The 18,567-nt window shown below is 71.8% G+C and overlaps 2 protein-coding genes across 5 annotated transcripts; one reads left to right on the forward strand and one right to left on the reverse strand.

The window, feature by feature from the left end:
• Positions 1-3,015: 3,015 nt before the first annotated feature.
• On the reverse strand, positions 3,016-11,542 carry SLC43A3 (solute carrier family 43 member 3). 4 transcript variants are annotated; one of them, XM_080345396.1, is made up of 13 exons: positions 11,384-11,542; positions 8,908-9,114; positions 8,287-8,416; positions 7,754-7,800; positions 7,592-7,668; positions 7,408-7,500; positions 6,887-7,026; positions 6,409-6,515; positions 4,909-5,070; positions 4,496-4,609; positions 4,193-4,379; positions 3,678-3,801; positions 3,016-3,282 (listed from the first exon to the last, which is right to left on the reverse strand). In XM_080345396.1, the coding sequence occupies exons 2-13, from the start codon at positions 9,083-9,085 to the stop codon at positions 3,127-3,129; spliced, it is 1,515 nt and encodes a 504-aa protein (XP_080201522.1). In that variant the 5' UTR covers positions 9,086-9,114; positions 11,384-11,542; the 3' UTR covers positions 3,016-3,126. The 4 variants fall into 4 exon arrangements, with proteins under 4 accessions (XP_080201522.1, XP_080201521.1, XP_080201523.1 ...); XM_080345395.1 differs by lacking the exon at positions 11,384-11,542 and adding an exon at positions 10,239-10,359; XM_080345397.1 differs by lacking the exon at positions 11,384-11,542 and adding an exon at positions 9,588-9,715.
• A 2,070-nt stretch (positions 11,543-13,612) lies between these two features.
• RTN4RL2 (reticulon 4 receptor like 2) lies at positions 13,613-18,553 on the forward strand. Its single transcript, XM_080345400.1, has 4 exons — positions 13,613-13,854; positions 16,067-16,551; positions 17,268-18,159; positions 18,499-18,553. The coding sequence occupies exons 1-3, from the start codon at positions 13,821-13,823 to the stop codon at positions 17,994-17,996; spliced, it is 1,248 nt and encodes a 415-aa protein (XP_080201526.1). The 5' UTR covers positions 13,613-13,820; the 3' UTR covers positions 17,997-18,159; positions 18,499-18,553.
• The last annotated feature ends 14 nt before the right edge of the window (positions 18,554-18,567 follow it).

Consider the following 18,567-nt stretch of genomic DNA (forward strand, 5'->3'; position numbering starts at 1 on the left):
TGCGGGCCAACGACCAAGCCGGACCCCGGGGGCCACGGCTGTTGAGGAGGAAACGGCCCTTGGGCGAGCGCTGCCCGGCGGGAGATGGTGTCAGCACCCAACCCCCCCGCACTCCCACCCCTGTGCAATGTCTCCCTACCCGCACCCCCCTGTCCCCATCCCCCCGGTGTTCGGTGCGTGCCCCCCGTCCCGGCAGGGCCAGGCAGGACCCCCGGGGTGTCCCCCCGGTGTCCGCAACAGGGGGGCCATGGTGGGGGTGGCGCAAGGCTGCGGTGGGGACATGTGGCCCCATCATCTCTCTAAGGGTGACAGTGGGCAGAGCCCCCCAGCCCCCCGGGGAGGAGCGGGGATGGGGACAGCAGGGCGGGCTCACGCTCCAGCTGCCGGGGCTGGGGACGGGAGTGGGCGTCCCTGATGCTGGCACGGGTGGCTCTGGGGCGGCAGGGGGACATGAAGGGGACGGGGTGGCACAGGGCGTTCAGAAGAAGGGGTGATCGTGGGGAACCGGGGACATGGGGGACACGGGTGCCAGGGGACCGTGGGGGTGGCAGCAGGGGCAGAGGGGATGTGGCACTGTGTGGCACTGGGAATGGCGGAGGGACGGCGGGGACATGGCGGGCAGAGGGGGAGAAGGATGTTCATCAGGGCGGCCCTAGGGTCGCAGAGGGTGACTGGGGACATGGCACTTCCCAAGGGTGCCCGAGCGTGCCTGTGTCCCCAGCCCCTCCATGCAGCGCTGCCTGCTCCTCGCCCCGGCTCTGCTGGGCGCGGCCTCCGCCAGACCCCCGGTGAGTGCCCCCGGTGAGTGCCCCCCGTGAGTGCCCCCGGTGAGTGCCCCCGGTGAGTGCCCCCCGGTGAGTGCCCCCCGTGAGTGCCCCCGGTGAGTGCCGCCGGTGAGTGCCCCCCAGTGAGTGCCCCCGGTGAGTGCCCCCCGGTGAGTGCCCCCCGTGAATGCCCCCGGTGAGTGCCGCTGGTGAGTGCCCCCCAGTGAGTGCCCCCGGTGAGTGCCCCCCGGTGAGTGCCCCCCGTGAATGCCCCCGGTGAGTGCCCCCGGTGAGTGCCCCCCGTGAGTGCCCCCGGTGAGTGCCCCCGGTGAGTGCCCCCCGGTGAGTGCCCCCCGTGAGTGCCCCCGGTGAGTGCCCCCCGTGAGTGCCCCCGGTGAGTGCCCCCGGTGAGTGCCCCCCGTGAATGCCCCCGGTGAGTGCCGCCGGTGAGTGCCCCCCAGTGAGTGCCCCCCGTGAGTGCCCCCCGGTGAGTGCCCCCCGTGAGTGCCCCCGGTGAGTGCCCCCCGGTGAGTGCCCCCCGGTGAGTGCCCCCCGTGAGTGCCCCCGGTGAGTGCCCCCCGGTGAGTGCCCCCCGTGAGTGCCCCCGGTGAGTGCCCCCGGTGAGTGCCCCCCAGTGAGTGCCCCCCGTGAGTGCCCCCGGTGAGTGCCCCCCGTGAGTGCCCCCGGTGAGTGCCGCCGGTGAGTGCCCCCGTGAGTGCCCCCGGTGATTGCCCCCGGTGAGTGCCCCCCGGTGAGTGCCCCCCGTGAGTGCCCCCGGTGAGTGCCCCCGGTGAGTGCCCCCGGTGAGTGCCCCCCGGTGAGTGCCCCCCGTGAGTGCCCCCGGTGAGTGCCCCCGGTGAGTGCTCCCCGGTGAGTGCCCCCCGTGAGTGCCCTCCGTGAGTGCCCCCCGGCGGGGCCTCCCTGGGGACACCCCTGCTCCCCCGTGTCTCCCGGGCACCCGGGAGAGGTGCCGTGTCCCCCACCGGGCCGGTGCCCTGGGGCTGGCAGAGGGACCCCGGTGCCAGCCCTCGCCTTGTCCCCAGCGCCAGCCCCCCCGACACCCCCGGATGCCCCCGCGGGCCCGGCCCAGGGGGGGCACAAGTTCCGCCACGTGGTAGTGACCGCGCTCCGCACCTACGCGGACGCACAGGTGAGGGGCCGTGGGGGCGGTGGGTGCGCAGGTGCGGTCGGTGAGGTGGGGGCGGTGGGTGTATCTCGGAACCGTGTCCTCCCGCAGCGGCACTGCCGGGGGTGCGGGGGGCGCCGAGCCGTGTCCCCGCAGCGGCACTGCCGGGGGTGCGGGGGGCGCCGAGCCGTGTCCCCGCAGCGGCACTGCCGGGGGTGCGGGGGCGCCGGCCTCTCTGCACAGCGCCGCCCGCAACCAGGAGCTGCAGCGCCTGGCCCGGACCTCCACCCGGCTCCCGCTCCGGGTCGGGGCCGTTACCGGGTGAGGCGGGGCTGAGCCCCGGGCGGCTGGGAGCGGTGCTGGGGCTGGTTTTCGGGTGTGAGGGGTTGGGTATGGGGTACTGAGGCTAGGTTTTGGGGATGAGGGTCTGAGCTTCCGGGTCTGGTTTTGGGGGCAAGGCACTGGGGCTGGGGTGCTGGGGCTGGTTTTTGGGGCAAGGGGCTGGGTGCTGAGGTGGCGCTATGGCGGGGGAGCCGCAGTGGGCGGGCGGCAGCCCCAGGAACCACACCAACTAGGTGCCCACCCACCCCCGCTATCTCTTAGCCACGTGCACCACACTCAGCACCTTTGGTGAGACACCTGCACCCCCACCCACTGCACTGGGGCCCGTGGGTGCTGGGAGGGGCACAGGGCACTGGGAAACGCACAGGGCTACTGGGAGCAGCGGGGGGGAGGCACATGGCTCTGGGGACAATGGGAGGTGGCATCAGGGGGGCACAGGGCTCCTGGGGACAATGGTAGGGGGCACAGGGCTATGGGGGTAAGGTCAGGGGGCACTGGGATTGGTCGCAGAGCTATGGGGGCCCTGGGGGCACCCAGTGCACTGTCGCTGTCCCCGTCCCCAGACAGGCTCTGGAGGAGCACGCTCTGCTTCCAGCTGCGCCCCTTCATCTGCCGGTACTGAGGCGCCCGGGCGCTGCCGCGGCCCCCCCGCTCCCCAGGGCCCGCGGTGGCCCCTGTCCCATAAAGCAGAAGTGTCCCGAGGCCGCGTCCGTGTGTGCCAGGGCTGCTGTGCCCCCAGCCCTGCGCCCGCCCCCCAGGGAGAGCGGGGAGGGGGCAGCACAGTGAGGTCACCAAAATTTATTCCCTGCACACACCCCCCATTCCACCAGCACAGCACCCCACCCAGTCCAATAGAAAATGGGGTGCTGGGCTGGCAGCTGGGGGGTGCGGGACTCAGTGGGGCAGCTCAGTGGGGGTCTCAGCGCTGGGGGGGGCTGTGAGGGGGGTGCCGGCTGCCCCCAGATCCTTGGCTAGCTGGCGGCACTTGCGGGCCACCACCACGGGACTGACAAAGGCCACCAGCACCACGGCGATCAGCCCCACGTTCACCTGGGGGGGTGTCAGGGTGTGAGGCCGGGGGCTGGCCCCACAATGGGGTGCCCCAGGTCAGCCCCACAGCCCCTGGCTCCGTGAGCTGGGTGCAGGACCCCCGTTCCCTGTGGGGCAGGACCCCCGCCCTCCCAGGGGCCAGCACCCCATTCCCCCATGGGGCAGGACCCCCATCCCTCCCCGGAGCGGGACCCCATTCCCCCATGGGGCAGGACCCCCATCCCTCCCCAGGGCGGGACCCCATTCCCCCATGGGGCAGGACCCCCATCCCTCCCCAGGGCGGGACCCCATTCCCCCATGGGGCAGGACCCCCATCCCTCCCCAGGGCGGGACCCCATTCCCCCATGGGGCAGGACGGCCGCCCTCCCGGGGGCAGCCGTGGGGCAGACACTCACATAGAAGGGGTCCCCGCCGAGTGGCCCGCGCACCAGGGTGACGCAGGGGTACTGCAGCAGGGCCACCAGCGCCGACAGCGCCATGGCCAGCCCGTACAGCTTCCCAAAGTGCTGTGGAGGGAACCTGCCCGGCCCCCCGGTGTCACCACCGTACCCTGCACCCCTCTGACACCCCCCAGCTCTGCCACCCTGTCCCCAGCCACCCTGTCCCCTGCCACCCCCCCAATCCTGTTCCCTGACTCCCCTCCCAACTTGCCACCATCCCCTGCTCAGCCACCCCACGTCACCAGTGTGCTCTGCCACCCCCTAACACCCTGTCCCCTGCCACTCCCAACCCTGTCACGATCCTCTGCCCCCGCCCTCACCCCACCACCGTCTCCCCAACACCCTGACCCCCACCACACTGTCCCAACACCACCACGATGACCCCGCCACCATCCCCTGCAACCACCACCTCATCCTCCGCCACCCTGCCCCAGCACCCGGTCCCCGCACGCGGTGGCCGCAGGACTCACGCGATGGCCAGGAAGGCGGCGTTGCCCCCGTAGAGGAAGGAGCGGCTCAGCACCTGCAGCACGAAGGTGCCGAACTGCACGGGCAGCACCGGCACAGCCGCGCAGACCGAGAACAGCACACACTGCGTCACCGTCACCACCAGCGACAGCACGGACGCGCGCAGGTCAGCCAGCGTCCCCAGGGCTCCTGCGGGCACGGCGGCATCAGGGCGGGCGGTGGCACCAGCCACAACCCCCGCTGCGGGGACGGCGGCAGCACGGCCGCTGTCCGGGGACCTGCGGGGCGGGGGGCCGGTGGGTTACCCTCGGGGCGGGGGGTCTTGCCGCGCTTGTGCCGGTCGAGGATGAAGCCGTTCCACGGGGCGCAGAGCACCCCACAGAGCTGGGTGACGGCGAAGGCGTTGGTGTAGGTGCTGACTGCGGGGAGAGGGCGTCAGGGCCACTCTGGGTGTCCCTGCCATGTCCCCCGCCCGGCTGTGTCACTCCCCCCGGCCATGTGTACCCACATGGGTGTTCTCATGGCCGTGACCCCACCCCCTGACCATATCCCCCCGCTGTGTGTACTCAGGCGGCTGTCCGCCCCCTGGCTGTGTCCCCTCACTGTGTGTACCCGGGCGGGTGTCCCTGCAGCCATGTCCCACACCCCCACCGTGCCTCCCCAGGGTCACGTGTACCCGGACGGGCGTCCCCACGGCCGTGTCCCCGCACGCGCGTACCCAGGCGGGTGTCCCCGCGCGCCAGGTGCTGCAGCAGCGGGTTCAGGGTGCCGATGAAGAGGTAGTGCCGCAGCTGCATGACCGAGAGCCAGACCACGTGCCAGGCGAACAGCGCTGAGCACACGCAGGCCCGGAAGGGCACCGTGGGCATGTCCCCAGCGCCTGTGGGGGGGTCAGTGGTGGCACCGCCCTGGACATGCCTGCCCAGGCCCCACCCACTGCTGCCCTGGACACTCCCACCCACTGGGGGCCCCCCGTGTCCACCTGCATGGCCACGCCTGTTCACCTGCATAGCCACGCCCACCCTCTGACCACACCCCGCATAGCCACGCCCACCCTCTGACCACACCCCTGCATAGCCACACCCACCCTCTGACCACACCCCTGCATAGCCACACCCACCCTCTGACCACACCCCTGCATAGCCACGCCCACCCTCTGACCACACCCCTGCATAGCCACGCCCACCCTCTGACCACACCCCTGCATAGCCACGCCCACCCTCTGACCACACCCCTGCATAGCCACACCCACCCTCTGACCACACCCCTGCATAGCCACACCCACCCTCTGACCACACCCCTACATAGCCACACCCACCCTCTGACCACACCCCGCATAGCCACGCCCACCCTCTGACCACACCCCTGCATAGCCACACCCACCCTCTGACCACACCCCTGCATAGCCACACCCACCCTCTGACCACACCCCTGCATAGCCACACCCACCCTCTGACCACACCCCTGCATAGCCACACCCACCCTCTGACCACACCCCTGCATAGCCACACCCACCCTCTGACCACACCCCTGCATAGCCACGCCCACCCTCTGACCACACCCCTGCATAGCCACGCCCACCCTCTGACCACACCCCTGCATAGCCACACCCACCCTCTGACCACACTCCTGCATAGCCACACCCACCCTCTGACCACACTCCTGCATAGCCACACCCACCCTCTGACCACACCCCTACATAGCCACACCCACCCTCTGACCACACCCCTGCATAGCCACACCCACCCTCTGACCACACCCCTACATAGCCACACCCACCCTCTGACCACACCCCTGCATAGCCACACCCACCCTCTGACCACACCCCTGCATAGCCACGCCCACCCTCTGACCACACCCTGTATAGCCACGCCCACCCTCTGACCACACCCCTGCATAGCCACACTCACAATCTGACCACACCCCGTATAGCCACGCCCAGCCCCGGGTCACACCCCCCTTCATCTGCATAGCCACACCCACAATCGGACCACACCCCCGTATAGCCACGCCCAGCCCCGGGCCACACTCCCTTCATCTGCATCGCCACGCCCACACCCAGCCGCTTCCCCTCCCGACCACACCCCTTCATCTGCATAGTCCGACCCACAGCTGACCCTGCAGCCACGCCCACCTCCTCCATGTGCCAGTCACCACGGCCACGCCCACCCGAGATGAACCCACCAGTGCCCCGCCCCAGACAGCCCCGCCCTGGCACCTGTGGGGGCGCTGGGCTCCAGTGGGGTCTCCTCGGGGCCGGTTTCCTCCGGCGGACGCTTCTCCTCGTAGGTGCGGTACGACTGGGACCGCCCTGGGCACCGCAGCCTGCGGCACCACCCGCCCTGTCACCCTGTCACCCCACACCACGCGGGACGGGACCCACAACCCGCCCATGGCACGGGACCCACCGACCACCACGGGATGGAACCCACCACCCACCACGGGATGGAACCCGCCACCGCTGGATGGGACCCACCACCTCCCCCGCCACCGCTGGACGGGACCCACCAACCACCATGGAATGGAACCCCACCACCCACCACGGGATGGAACCCGCCACCGCTGGATGGGACCCACCACCTCCCCCGGGATGAGACCCACCACCCATGGGAGGACCCACCAGCCACCACAGGATGGGCACCACCACCACCGCACGGGACAGACCCCACCCCAGGGGTGTGGGCAGTGCCCCCTACCCATAGTCGTAGGCGGGGGGCAGCGGGTAGGGGATGCGGGAGCGTGGCATGAGGAACAGGGTGCGCAGCAGGTGCCAGGCACTGCAGGCCGCCATGAAGAGGAACATGGTCCGCAGGGACAGCCCACGCTCGTACAGCACCTGGGGACGGGGACAGGGACCGGCTGCCACCGTGCCACACTGGCGTGTGCCAGCCCTGCCTAGGCCCAGCTGTGTCCCCACGTGTGCCCCAGCGGTAACTCAGCTGTGTCCCCAGATGTGTTTTTGGCTGTGGCCCAATGGTGTCCCAGCTGCGTCCCCTGCTGTGCCCCCAAGTATGTCCCCTGCTCTGACCCATCTGTGTGTCCCCTGGCTGTGTCCCCAGCTGTGACCCAAATGTCCTAAACCATGTCCCCACCTGTGACCCAAATGTCCTAAACCATGTCCCCACCTGTGACCAAACTGTCCCCAGCTCTGTCCCCAGCCCTGCCCATGGTGCCTGTGCTGGGACCAGGGACACCCAGGACCCCCCCACATACCCACCTTGACAATGAGGAAGACAGCGGACGAGGAGTCGAAGGCCCCGTTGTAGAGGGTGATGATGATGGAGCGGTACTTCCCAAAGAGGTTTCCCACCTGGCACGGAGAGGCCCCCCCATGCTGTCAGGGACCCCAGCAGCAGGCAGGGTGCCCCGGCCACCGGGGGGGCAGGGTGCGGGAAACCCACCTGCGTGTTGGTGAGGATGAGGAGCATTCCGCCCACCGACAGCATGGACATGGCCGGGAAGAGCAGCACTGCCAGCGCTGGGGACACGGGGGTGAGTAGGGACAAGGGTGTCCCCACTGGGTCCCCATGGGGCCGGGGCACCTGGTGCCCCTGGGGTCTCACCTGGGGTGGAGAAGGCGACGAGCAGGGTCCCGCCAGTGTAGAGAGAGCTGGGGACAGCAGTGACACATGGGGATGGGGTCCTGGGGTCCGTGGGCACCCCGGCACTGATGTGGCATCAGCACCCAGCACCCCAATATCTCCTGTGTGTCCCACTACTGCCTGGCACCCCCGGGGCCAAGGAACACGGGGACATGGCGGGCCCCTGTGGTGATGTGGTGTCCTGGGGACACTGGGGAGACCTGAGGCGTATGGGAGCTGGGGGGGGCATGGGATATGCTGGACGCACTTGGTGGCACTTGGGGACGGGTGCCAGGATGGGCTGTGTCCCCCCAGTGCCCAAAGCCAGCACCCTGGGCTCCATGGGTGCCCCCCCCGGCGCAGGCAGGGCCCTGCCTGCCCCACCCTGCCTGGCTGCCCTGATAACCCCCCTGCTCTCGATGACGTCCCACCCTGTCACAGCACCCTAACGAGCAGCCCTCGCCCCCTGCACCCATGGGTGCCCCAGCCCCTGCCGGCACTGCCCCCCCGCTCACATGGCGACAAGACGGGCGATGGTGGTGCCAAAGCGGTCGAAGATGAAGCCGGTGGGGAAGGTCATGAAGTTGTTCATGAAGGAGCCGATGGTGAAGACCAGAGAGAACTCCTCATCCTGCCTGCTGCAGCCTGCAGAGACATGGGGACAGCGGGGACACGGGGCACCGCAGGGCATCAGCACAGTGGGGACACAGGCACGGGGACAGCGGGGACACGGGGCACCGCAGGGCATCAGCACAGTGGGGACACAGGCACGGGGACAGCGGGGACACGGGGCACCGCAGGGCATCAGCACAGCGGGGACAGAGGATGCCGCAGGGGATGGGGAAACATGGGGACCTGGAGCACTGGGACAGCAGGAACGTGGGGCATGGCAAAAGCTGGGACTTGGGGCACCACAGGTCACCAGGACTGTGGGACATGGGGCACTACAGGGCATGGGGACAGTAGGGACGCGGGGACTAGGACAGTCGGAATCTGGGGCACGAGAGGCCACCAGCACCACAGGGACATGGGGCACCTCCGGCCACCAGCACCACGTGGACACAAGCATGCAGGGGACATAAGGCAGGGTGATGGTGGGGCCAGGTGCACCGCAGGGCTGGGGACAGGGACTGTACCGGGCAGCTCGGTGCGGTTGGCGCTGGGCTGGCACAGCTCCTGGAAGTAGCCCAGGTCCTTGAGGACAAAGACGAGGGAGGCCCAGCCGAAGATGATGCCGCAGAAGCCGCCGCACTCCAGCAGCCCCGAGAGGAGCGTCCCCAGGCGCTTGGCTATGCCTGCGCCCCCCTGTGCCATGTCACCGGCCAGGGGCGTCCCTGCCGTCCCTGCAGGGTGACAAACACCAGGACATCACACCCCACCTGGCACCCATGCGGTGACACCCCCTGTACCCACCTGGCACCCAGAGCGAGGGGTCTAGGGGCACGTGGGTACACGTGGCCACCTGGACAAAGGCCATGAAGGTCTCACTCTGCCCCTTGTCCCCATCTGCCAGCAGCTGGCTCTGGTCCCCTGCACGCACGGCGGCACAGCAAGGACCCTGCGCACAGCTCAGCCTGCGCAGGCGTGAGAATGCGTGCTCACGGGTACACACACACACGCACCTGTGCTGGCACCCCCTGCACCCCAACCCCCACCCACCTGCACGAGGCCAGGCTCTCCCTGTCACTGCCGCTGCCGCCGAGTTGGGGCCCTGCCACGGGGTGCATGGGCGCACACCTGCACTGCACACACGCGTACCCCGGCACGGCCCCCCGCGCTTCCCCCATCGCCTGGGAGCACCCAGGGCTGCCGGCACCTGATAGCGGCTCAGTCCCCCGTCGCCACCTCCTTATCTCTCTGCGCCAGCCTGCCCCAGGGACCTGCCACCTCCCGCAGCCCCCGGCACGTCCCCGGGGACCTGGCACAGCCCCTGGAAATGTGGCGCGTCCCGCTGGGGGCCCTGGCACACCCCCTGGGAACCTGGCACGCTCCCTGGGGACACTGGCAGGGCTCCTGGAGACACTGGCGCGCTGCCGGGCACGCTGACACACCCCCTGGGGACGGTGACACACCCCCTGGGGCGCCAGCACACCCCCTGGGGACACTGATAAGTCCCTCGGGGACGCTAGCATGGCTCCTGGGGACACTGTCACAGCTTTGGGACCCCGTGTACTGCCTGGGGACCCCATCGTGCACCCAGGGACCCTGGCACGCTGCTGGGGACCGTGACATGTCCCCTGGGGACACTCACCTCCTGGGGATCCCACCACTGCACTGGGGACACTGCCACCCTGTTGGGGAGCTGCCCAGGAACATCTGGGCACCCCCTCTGCCCCTGTGAACCCCTGACCCACGCGGCCGGGCCCTCCTGTCCCCCAGTGTCACTGGTGCAACCTGCAGCTGGGTGCCACATGTGCCAAGGCCATGTCCCCTGTCACCATCACCCGTGTCCCCTGGTCCCACTCACCCGCAGGCTGTGCCTGCCCGAGGTCCCCTGTCCCCGTGTCACCGTCCCAGGGCTGTCCCTCTCGGGCCGGTGTAATGGCCGCTAATGAGGCCTCATTACAGCAGCAGGCGGGTGAAGATTAACCCGGCCGGACCGCGGGGGCCGCGTTATCTTTAGCTGCCCTGCGGGGGGGGCGGCGGGGCCGCTGGGCAGGTGGGGACAGCCCTGCCCGGTGCTGCCGGTGACACCCGCTGCGGCACCTCCAGATACCCCGCCACGGGTGTCACTGCCCGGGCACCCGCCGTGGGTGACATTTGCCACCAGCCACGCCGGTGTGTCCCAGCCGCGCTGGTCTCTCCTGGCCGGACTGGTGAGTCCCCCGCGGGGCACCAGAGGGTCCTGGGCGACTCCAGCCCCGCCAGCTGCGCTGCCCTGCCGTGTGCCCCAGCTCACGCAAGCCAGGACCTGGGGGACAAGGGGGGACAGGAGCTGACCCCTCCGGCCCCAGCAGCGTCCGGCAGGCGCGGGCTGGCTGGGGCCTCGTCCGTTTTAATAATTAATGGCAACGAAGGCCGGCTCGTTCCTGCCCGGGCCGCCCGGTCCCCAGCCCAGCTGCATGTGGCTTCTGCAGCGGGGCTGGGCGGGGCTGCGGTCCCTTCCTGTCCCCGTGTCCCCCACGTGGGGTGCGAGTGCCCCGCGGGTTCCTTCCTGTCCCCGTGTCCCCGCGTGGGGCGGGGGTGTCCCGTGGGGCACGGCTGTGGGGCAGGCGGGCAGCGGTCACAGCCCCGGACACGGGGGTTTTGCCCGCGCACGTGGGGCGGGGAACACGTGTGGGGGGATGCGCGTGCCCCTGGGGGTGGGCAGCCGCGGGGGCACCGGAGCACCCTGCACGGCCCTGGGGTGCGCGGGGGGTGCAGGGGGAGCCCTCCAGGCAGAGCCCTGCCCCACAGCCCCGCGGCCGACACAGCCGCACGGCCCACACACGCCTCCCCCACACCCCCCCATCGGCCCCACGGCCCCCAGCCCCACCGCCCCCCAGCGCGGCCCCGCGGCCCTGCCCGGGACCGCCCGCTGTGCCCCCGGGGCAGCCGGAACCAGCCGGGCCGCTCCGCGCCGCTCCCGCTCGCTCCTCCCGCCGCATCCCGCCGCATCCCGCCGCCGCTCACCCGCGGCCCCGCCCGGCGCGGCGGGGAGGGGAGGGACCGGCGCGGCTCCGCGGCCCCGGCTGGGCCCGGCCCGGTGCTGCCGGTGGTCCCGATGCTGCCGGTGGTCCCGGTGCTGCCGTTGCTGCCCGCCCGTCCTCGCGGCGGGCGGGGCGGAGCGGAGGGCCCGGCCCCGCCTCCCGTGGCGGCGTCGGGGGGACGCGGGAGGCGGCTCCGGTGGAGCGTTGCCGGGGGTCACCCCGTGGGTCCGCCCCGGCGGGGCTGTCCCGGCTGACGCCCTTCCCCCGGCGTGCCACGGCACTGCCCCCGCGGGCCCCCCCGTGCCACCCCCGTGCCACCCGTGGGTGTGTCACCCCGCTGCCACCCTGTCCCTGAGCCTCCCTGTCTGTGCCCCCGTGTCACCCCTGTGCCCCCACGCCATTTCCAGGTGTTCCAGCTTCTTACCTGATGTCCCTAAGAGGTTCTCCAGCTGTGGCCACCCTTGTGCCACCTTTGGGCCAACCTTGGGCCGCCCGCCACTGTGTCACCCCAGAGTCGTCCCCTGGCCAGGCCCCCTCCATGCCACCCCCCGCTGCCCCCCTGCCTGTGCTCTGCCAGGCCCTGCCCACATCTCTGCCCGCTCACGCCCGGCCCTGGGCACGTTGTCACCTGCCTGCCCTGGCACCTGCCTCCCAGCCCGCCCGGTGCCCCCCTGCCGCCGCCCCAGCCGGGGCATCCCCGTCCCTCCCATCATCCTCCCCTCAGCCACTCACGTCATGTCCGCTCCTGCCTCCTGTCTGTCCTCCCACCGCTCCCTCCATCCATCTGTCTGTCCGTCGTCCCTCACAGCCACCCGTCCTGTCCCCACCCCTCCAGCCAGCCGCTCATCTGCTCAGCCAGCCACCCATCTGTCTGTCCATCACCCATCCATCTGTCCATCATCCATCCATCTGTCCATCACCCATCCACCCCATCTGTCCATCACCCATCCATCTGTCCATCACCCATCTGTCTGTCCGTCACCCATCCGTCTGTCCCCCTCCAACCACAACTCCATCCATCCGCGCACTTGCTCAGCCGTCTGTCTGTCGCACCACCCATCCAGCTGCCCGTCACCTGCCCTGCCTGTTTCCTGCCAGCCCTCCTGCCCTCACCTGCCCTGCCCTCTGCCCAGCTGTCCATCTGTCCTTCTCCCCGCTTGTCCTTCACCCAGCCATCCATCCGTCTGTCCTTCTCTCCAGTTGTCCTTCACCCAGCCAGCCACCTGTCCTTGTCTCCAGCTGTGCCCCACCTGGCCTTCCTTCCACCCGTCCCTGCCCACCCTGGGCCTCGCTGGTGGCATGAGGCCCGTCCCGCTGCCTCCTCCGTCCCCGGGTCCCCCCCAGGCAGGTGGGCACAGGCACCCACTGGTGGGTGCATCCCCCCAGGACCCTCAGCAGACCCTACACCCCCCTCTCTCCCCTGGCACAGGTCCCGGGGGGGCCCTGGCCGGGGTAGCCATGGGCTCGGGCTGGGGATGCTGGGGGCACCAGTGCGGGGGGAGCGGATGGCGGCCCCTGAGTCAGCCCCGCGCCACCCACGTCCCCACCCACGACTGCCCGCCGCACCAGCTTGTGGTATTTCGCTCGCCGGGAGCTGCGCCGGAGACGGCGCCGCAAACACGCTGCCGGTGCCAGCTTGTGCTGCTGCAGCCTGGCGCGGCCACGCGTGTCCCCCTCCCCACCTGGGCACCCGCGTGGGGCCGCTGCCAGGCTCGTACACCTCCCGTCCCGCTGGCGCGGCCCCACGCGGGGAGGTTGCTGCTGTCCCGGGTGGGAGCAGCGCGATCGGCACCATGGACAGCGCCGGCGGCCGGAGCACGGACAGCGCCGCGGTCCCGCGTGGGCGTGGGGCATCCGCTGCGTCCCGCGCGGCCGCAGCCCCAGCCCCGCGGCACCCACCCGTGGGCAGCCCCCGCCGGGCTCCGTGCGGGCCCCACAGCCCCGGCGAGCACCGAGACGGCGGCGGGGAGGGGGAGGTCACAGGTCACCCCCGCGTGCCCCGCGCTCACAGCAGCCGCCACCGAGCCCCTCGTCCGCAGGGCGGGTCTCCCCCTGGGTCCCGCAGCGCGTCCCCAGCGGGCATCTGCAGCGCATCCCCCGAGCCCCGCCGAGTGTCCCCCGTGGACCGCCCCGCGTGGAGCGGGGCGGGCCGGCCCGGGAAGGGTTAAGCGGCGGGGCCGGCGGCGGGGGGCGGAGCGCGGCCGCCCCGGGATAAGGCGCGGCGCGGGGCAGGGCTCAGCCCCACCGGAGCCGCGGGCAGAGCCGTGCCGAGCCCACCCGTGCCCGCAGCCCACCCGTGCCATGCCCCGGGGCGGCTGCTGCTCCCGGCGGCGCGGCGGGGGGGGAAGGGGGTGAGCAGCCCCCCCGGCACCGGCCATGAGCCCCCGTGCAGCGGGCAGCGCCTGAGCGGCGGCCCCGCCATGCGGCCCCCCACGGCTCGGGACCTGCCCCAAGGTAGGCGTGGGGACGGGCGGGGGCCGGCTGGACCCCGGGGGGCGGGGGGACCCCGGGCGCCAGCCTGGAGAGCACGGCCCCGGCTCGGGGTGCCCCGGGGCTCTCGGGGTGCCCGCGGGTGCGTGGGTCGCCGGTGCCGCCCCACGGCGCACAGCGCGGCGTGCGGGTGCAGCCTCGGGGCACCCCAGGGTGCACCCCCCGCGAACAGAAGGCTGCCCGGTGCAGCTCCGGGGCGCGCAGCCCGGTTTGGGGCGCCCCGGGACCCGCGGGGTGCCTGTGCCAGCCCAGCCCGACGTGGCGGTGCCTCGCGCTCCGTGGGGTGCTCGTTTCAGCTCAAGGACTTGCCGCCCGGCGTGAGGGTGTCCCGGGACCCACAGGGTGCCCGATGCCCCCCTGGGGCGCACAGCCCGGGGTGTGGGTGCAGCGCCGGCGCGCCCAATGGTGGCCACGGGGAGCCCGGTGCCATCCCAGCACCCCACTGCCAGGCGTGGGGGTGCCCCGGGACCGACAGGATGCCCGGTGTCACCCCAGGGCACGCAGCGCGGGGTGCGAGTGCCCCACGACCCACGGGGTACCCGGTGCCACTCCAGCACCCCAGCCCGGCGTGGGGTGTCCCATGCCACAGCCGGTGCACAGTGCGGCCACCGCCGGGCTGCACGAGTGCCCAGGTCACCCCGCGGGTGCGTGCCGCGTCCTCCGTGGGGTCCCCACGAGCAGCGCGCCCGTTCCGTACCAGGACTTTGCGAGGGGGGAGGAGGGATGGAGAGCGGGGGGGCTGGCACAGGAGGAGGAAAAAAAGAGATGCCCGGGAACCGGTGACTTCAGCTCCCAACTGAGTCAGCCCGCGGCGAGGGGGAGTGACAGATGGGACGCGGGTGGGGGGCGCACGCCGGCACGGGGCGCCGGGGGAGGGGGGCGGCGCTGAGCAGCTGCGCCGGACGCCTTCGTGGGTGGGTGGGGGTGTGTCCCCCCCTTCCGTGGCGAACCAGGGGAGGGGCAGGGGGGGGAGGCCCCCCCGGTGCACCGGAGGTGCACCGGGGGGGCCTCCCCCCCCTGCCCCTCCCCCGGTACCGGCGGCTGGGAGCATCCACGCATCCCTGGGCGTGGGGCCAGGCCTTCGGGCTGAATTATGGATGAAGCTCTCGAGTTGCAGCCGGGGGGGTGGGGGGAGCGGATTGGACACGGGGCGGGGGGGGGGGGGGGGATGGGTGAAGCGGCGGCGCTGAAACACCCGGAGCGGCGGCGGCGCGTGCCACCGGGAGAGCGTCAGCCCGCGCCCACGCGTGCCCCGCCCCGCACGTGGCCGCGGCACGCGCGCACGTGGCGCCGCCCCGGCATGGGGGAGCGGGTACGGCACCCCCCGGGTGTGGAAAGGGGTCCCGGGGGAGCGTTGCCCCGTGGGGTGGCCGAAGGACCCATAGGGGTCCCAGGGGACCGTGACTCCAGGCGGTGAGCACAGTCCCACGGGCAGGTACTTTTTGGGGTGCCCGGCCCTGTGGGGTGCGCATGGTCCTGTGGGGCAGCATGGCCCTGGGGGGGGTCTCTGAGGAGCGCAGCCCTGTGGGGCTGCTATGGGCCTGGGGGGCTCCCAGGGGACCGTGACCATGTGGTGGGTCACGGTCCTGAGGGGTTCCTGAGGAACCATGGCCCTGTGGGGTGGTCATGGCCCTGGGGGGCTCCTGGGGTGCCATGGCCCTATGGGGTGGTCGTGGCCCTGGGGGGCTCCTGGGGTGCCATGGCCCTATGGGGTGGTCATGGCCCTGGGGGGCTCCTGGGGTGCCGTGGCCCTATGGGGTGGTCATGGCCCTGGGGGGCTCCTGGGGTGCCGTGGCCCTATGGGGTGGTCATGGCCCTGGGGGGCTCCTGGGGTGCCGTGGCCCTATGGAGTGGTCATGGCCCTGGGGGGCTCCTGGGGTGCCGTGGCCCTATGGAGTGGTCATGGCCCTGGGGTTCTCCTGGGGTGCCATGGCCCTATGGGGTGGTCATGGCCCTGGGGTTCTCCTGGGGTGCCATGGCCCTATAGAGTGGTCATGGCCTTGGGGTTCTCCTGGGGCGCCGTGGCCATGTGGGTGGGCACAGCCCTGGGGGCTCCTCGGGGTGCGGTTCCCGGGGCTCCCCGGGGGCTGGGGGAGGACCGGGGCGGCGGGCGCGCAGGGCGGGCCGGGCAGCGCCGCAGATGCCGCCCCGCGCTGACGCCCCGCTGTGCCCGCAGGCGGGCGCCTGGCGGCCCTGCTGCTGGCGGCGCTGGTGTGGGTGCCCGGCGGGACGCCGGCCTGCCCCGCGCTCTGCACCTGCTACGTCTCGCCGCCCACCGTCAGCTGCCAGGCCAACAACTTCTCCTCGGTGCCCGCGGGGCTGCCGCCCGGCGCCCGCCGCCTCTTCCTGCAGAACAACGTCATCGGGGCGCTGCGGGCGGGCACCTTCGGGCCCAGCACCGTCACCCTCTGGCTCTACTCCAACAACATCTCCTCCATCCAGCCGGGCACCTTCCGACACCTGCCCGCCCTGGAGGAGCTCGACCTGGGTGACAACCCCCACCTGCGCGTCCTGGCCCCCGACACCTTCCACGGCCTCCGACGCCTCCAGGCCCTGCACCTGTACCGGTGCCAGCTGGCCAGCCTGCCCAGCGCCATCTTCCGCGGCCTCCACAGCCTCCAGTACCTCTACCTGCAGGAGAACGGGCTGCTCTACCTGCAGGTCTGCCAGGGGCTGCCCCGGCCCCGTGGGGTGCCGTGGGGCAGGGGCGGAGCGGGGTGCAGGGCTGTGGGACAGGGCGATGGCCGTGGGGCTGGGGTGTGGGTGCCACCAGCAGGGCAGGGGCGCAGGACGGGGCTCTTGGTGATAGGCAGGGGACAGGGTTTTGGGTGATGCCACTGGAGCACGGACATGGGTGATTCCCGTGGGACAGAGCGGTGGTGACACCCAAGGAGCACAGACACAGGACGGGGCAGTGGGTGACACCCAAGGAGCGCAGACACAGGACGGGGTGGTGACACCCAAGGAGCGCAGACACAGGACGGGGCAGTGGGTGACACCCAAGGAGCGCAGACACAGGGCGGTGGTGACACCCAAGGAGCGCAGACACAGGACGGGGTGGTGGGTGACACCCAAGGAGCGCAGACACAGGACGGGGTGGTGGGTGACACCCAAGGAGCGCAGACACAGGACGGGGCAGTGGGTGACACCCAAGGAGCGCAGACACAGGACGGGGTGGTGGGTGACACCCAAGGAGCGCAGACACAGGACGGGGCGATGCTCACAGAACAGGGTCCCAGGGAAGGGTGACGAGTGACGCCTGCAGGACAAGGACATGGGGCAGAGCTCCAGGTGACGCCCACCATGCAGGGACACAGGCGGAGCCGGGCGCTCCCCAGGGGTGCACACCCCACACCACCCCTTCTCCCCTGCTGCAGGACGATCTCTTTGCCGACCTGGCCAACCTGAGCCACCTCTTCCTGCACGGGAACCGCGTCCGGGCGCTGTCGGAGCGCGTGTTCCGCGGGCTGCCCAGCCTGGACCGCCTGCTGCTGCACGCCAACCGCCTGGCCGCCATCCACCGCCGCGCCTTCCGCGGGCTGGCGCGCCTCACCATCCTCTACCTGTTCAACAACAGCCTGGTGGCCCTGCCCGGGGACCCGCTGGCCGCGCTGCCCGCGCTGCAGTTCCTGCGCCTCAACGCCAACCCCTGGGCCTGCGACTGCCGCGCGCGCCCGCTCTGGGGCTGGTTCCGCCGCACCCGCGTCTCCAGCTCCCCCGTGCCCTGCGCCAGCCCCCCGCACCGCCGCGGCACCGACCTGCGCCACCTGCGCCCCCGCGACTTCGACGCCTGCCCCGAGGAGGACGAGGAGGAGGAGGAGGGTGGCGATGGGGGGGTGGTGCCGGTGATGGGCACCCCCGGGCGAGCGCTGGGGCGCCCCGGCATCCTCCCGGCCGCGCCGCCCTCCGCCTTCTACCGCGACGGGCTCCCCCCCCACGACCTGCGGGGACCCCAGCCCCGGCCGCCCCCCCCGTCCCGCGACTCCCGCGGCCCCCCCGGGGACGCCCGCTGCCCCCGGGCACCCTGCGCCCCCACGGCTGCTGCCGCCCCCCGCCGGCCCCACGTCCTCCTGCCCCTCCTGGGTCTGCTCCTGCCCCAGCTCTGAGCCGTCCCGGCGCCCCGGGGCTGTCCCGGCTCCTGGGGTGCCTCTGCCCGCCTTCTCCCCGGGGGAGCCCCTGGAACTGTGGGGGGCAGCTGGGGTGCGGCAGCAGGATGCAGAGGGGTCCCCCTCATCCTAAACAGGAAAAACCCCCAACAGGAACTGAAAGGTGGGAAATTATTTATTAAAAATTGTCTTATTTTGGGAGAGCGGGGCCTGGCTGCTGCGGGGGGGGAGGCTGCTGCCTTTCCAGGTCAGCGCCTGCTCCTGCTGAAATATTGATGGCGCTGGCACGGCCGCTGCGCCGGCAGCTGGAGGGCAGCAAGGCGTGCGCAGCGCTGCGGGACGGACGGATGGGGATGGACAGACACCCCCGCGGCGCTGCGCCCTGAGCCTTCACAGGCTGCTGGCCCTGCAAGTGGATGGTGGGTGTCATGGGAGTCGGGGGGCCACAGAGCCACCGCCCACGCTGTCACCCGCACCCCGCGCAGCCTGACCCACTTCCCAGCAGGCGCAGACGCACAGACAGAGCCCGCACCACCGGCTGCAGACGGATGCTGCCAACCCACGGCCTGGG

Source organism: Nesoenas mayeri (genome assembly GCF_963082525.1).
Source record: "Nesoenas mayeri genome assembly, chromosome: 5".
Taxonomy (NCBI): Eukaryota; Metazoa; Chordata; class Aves; order Columbiformes; family Columbidae; genus Nesoenas; species Nesoenas mayeri.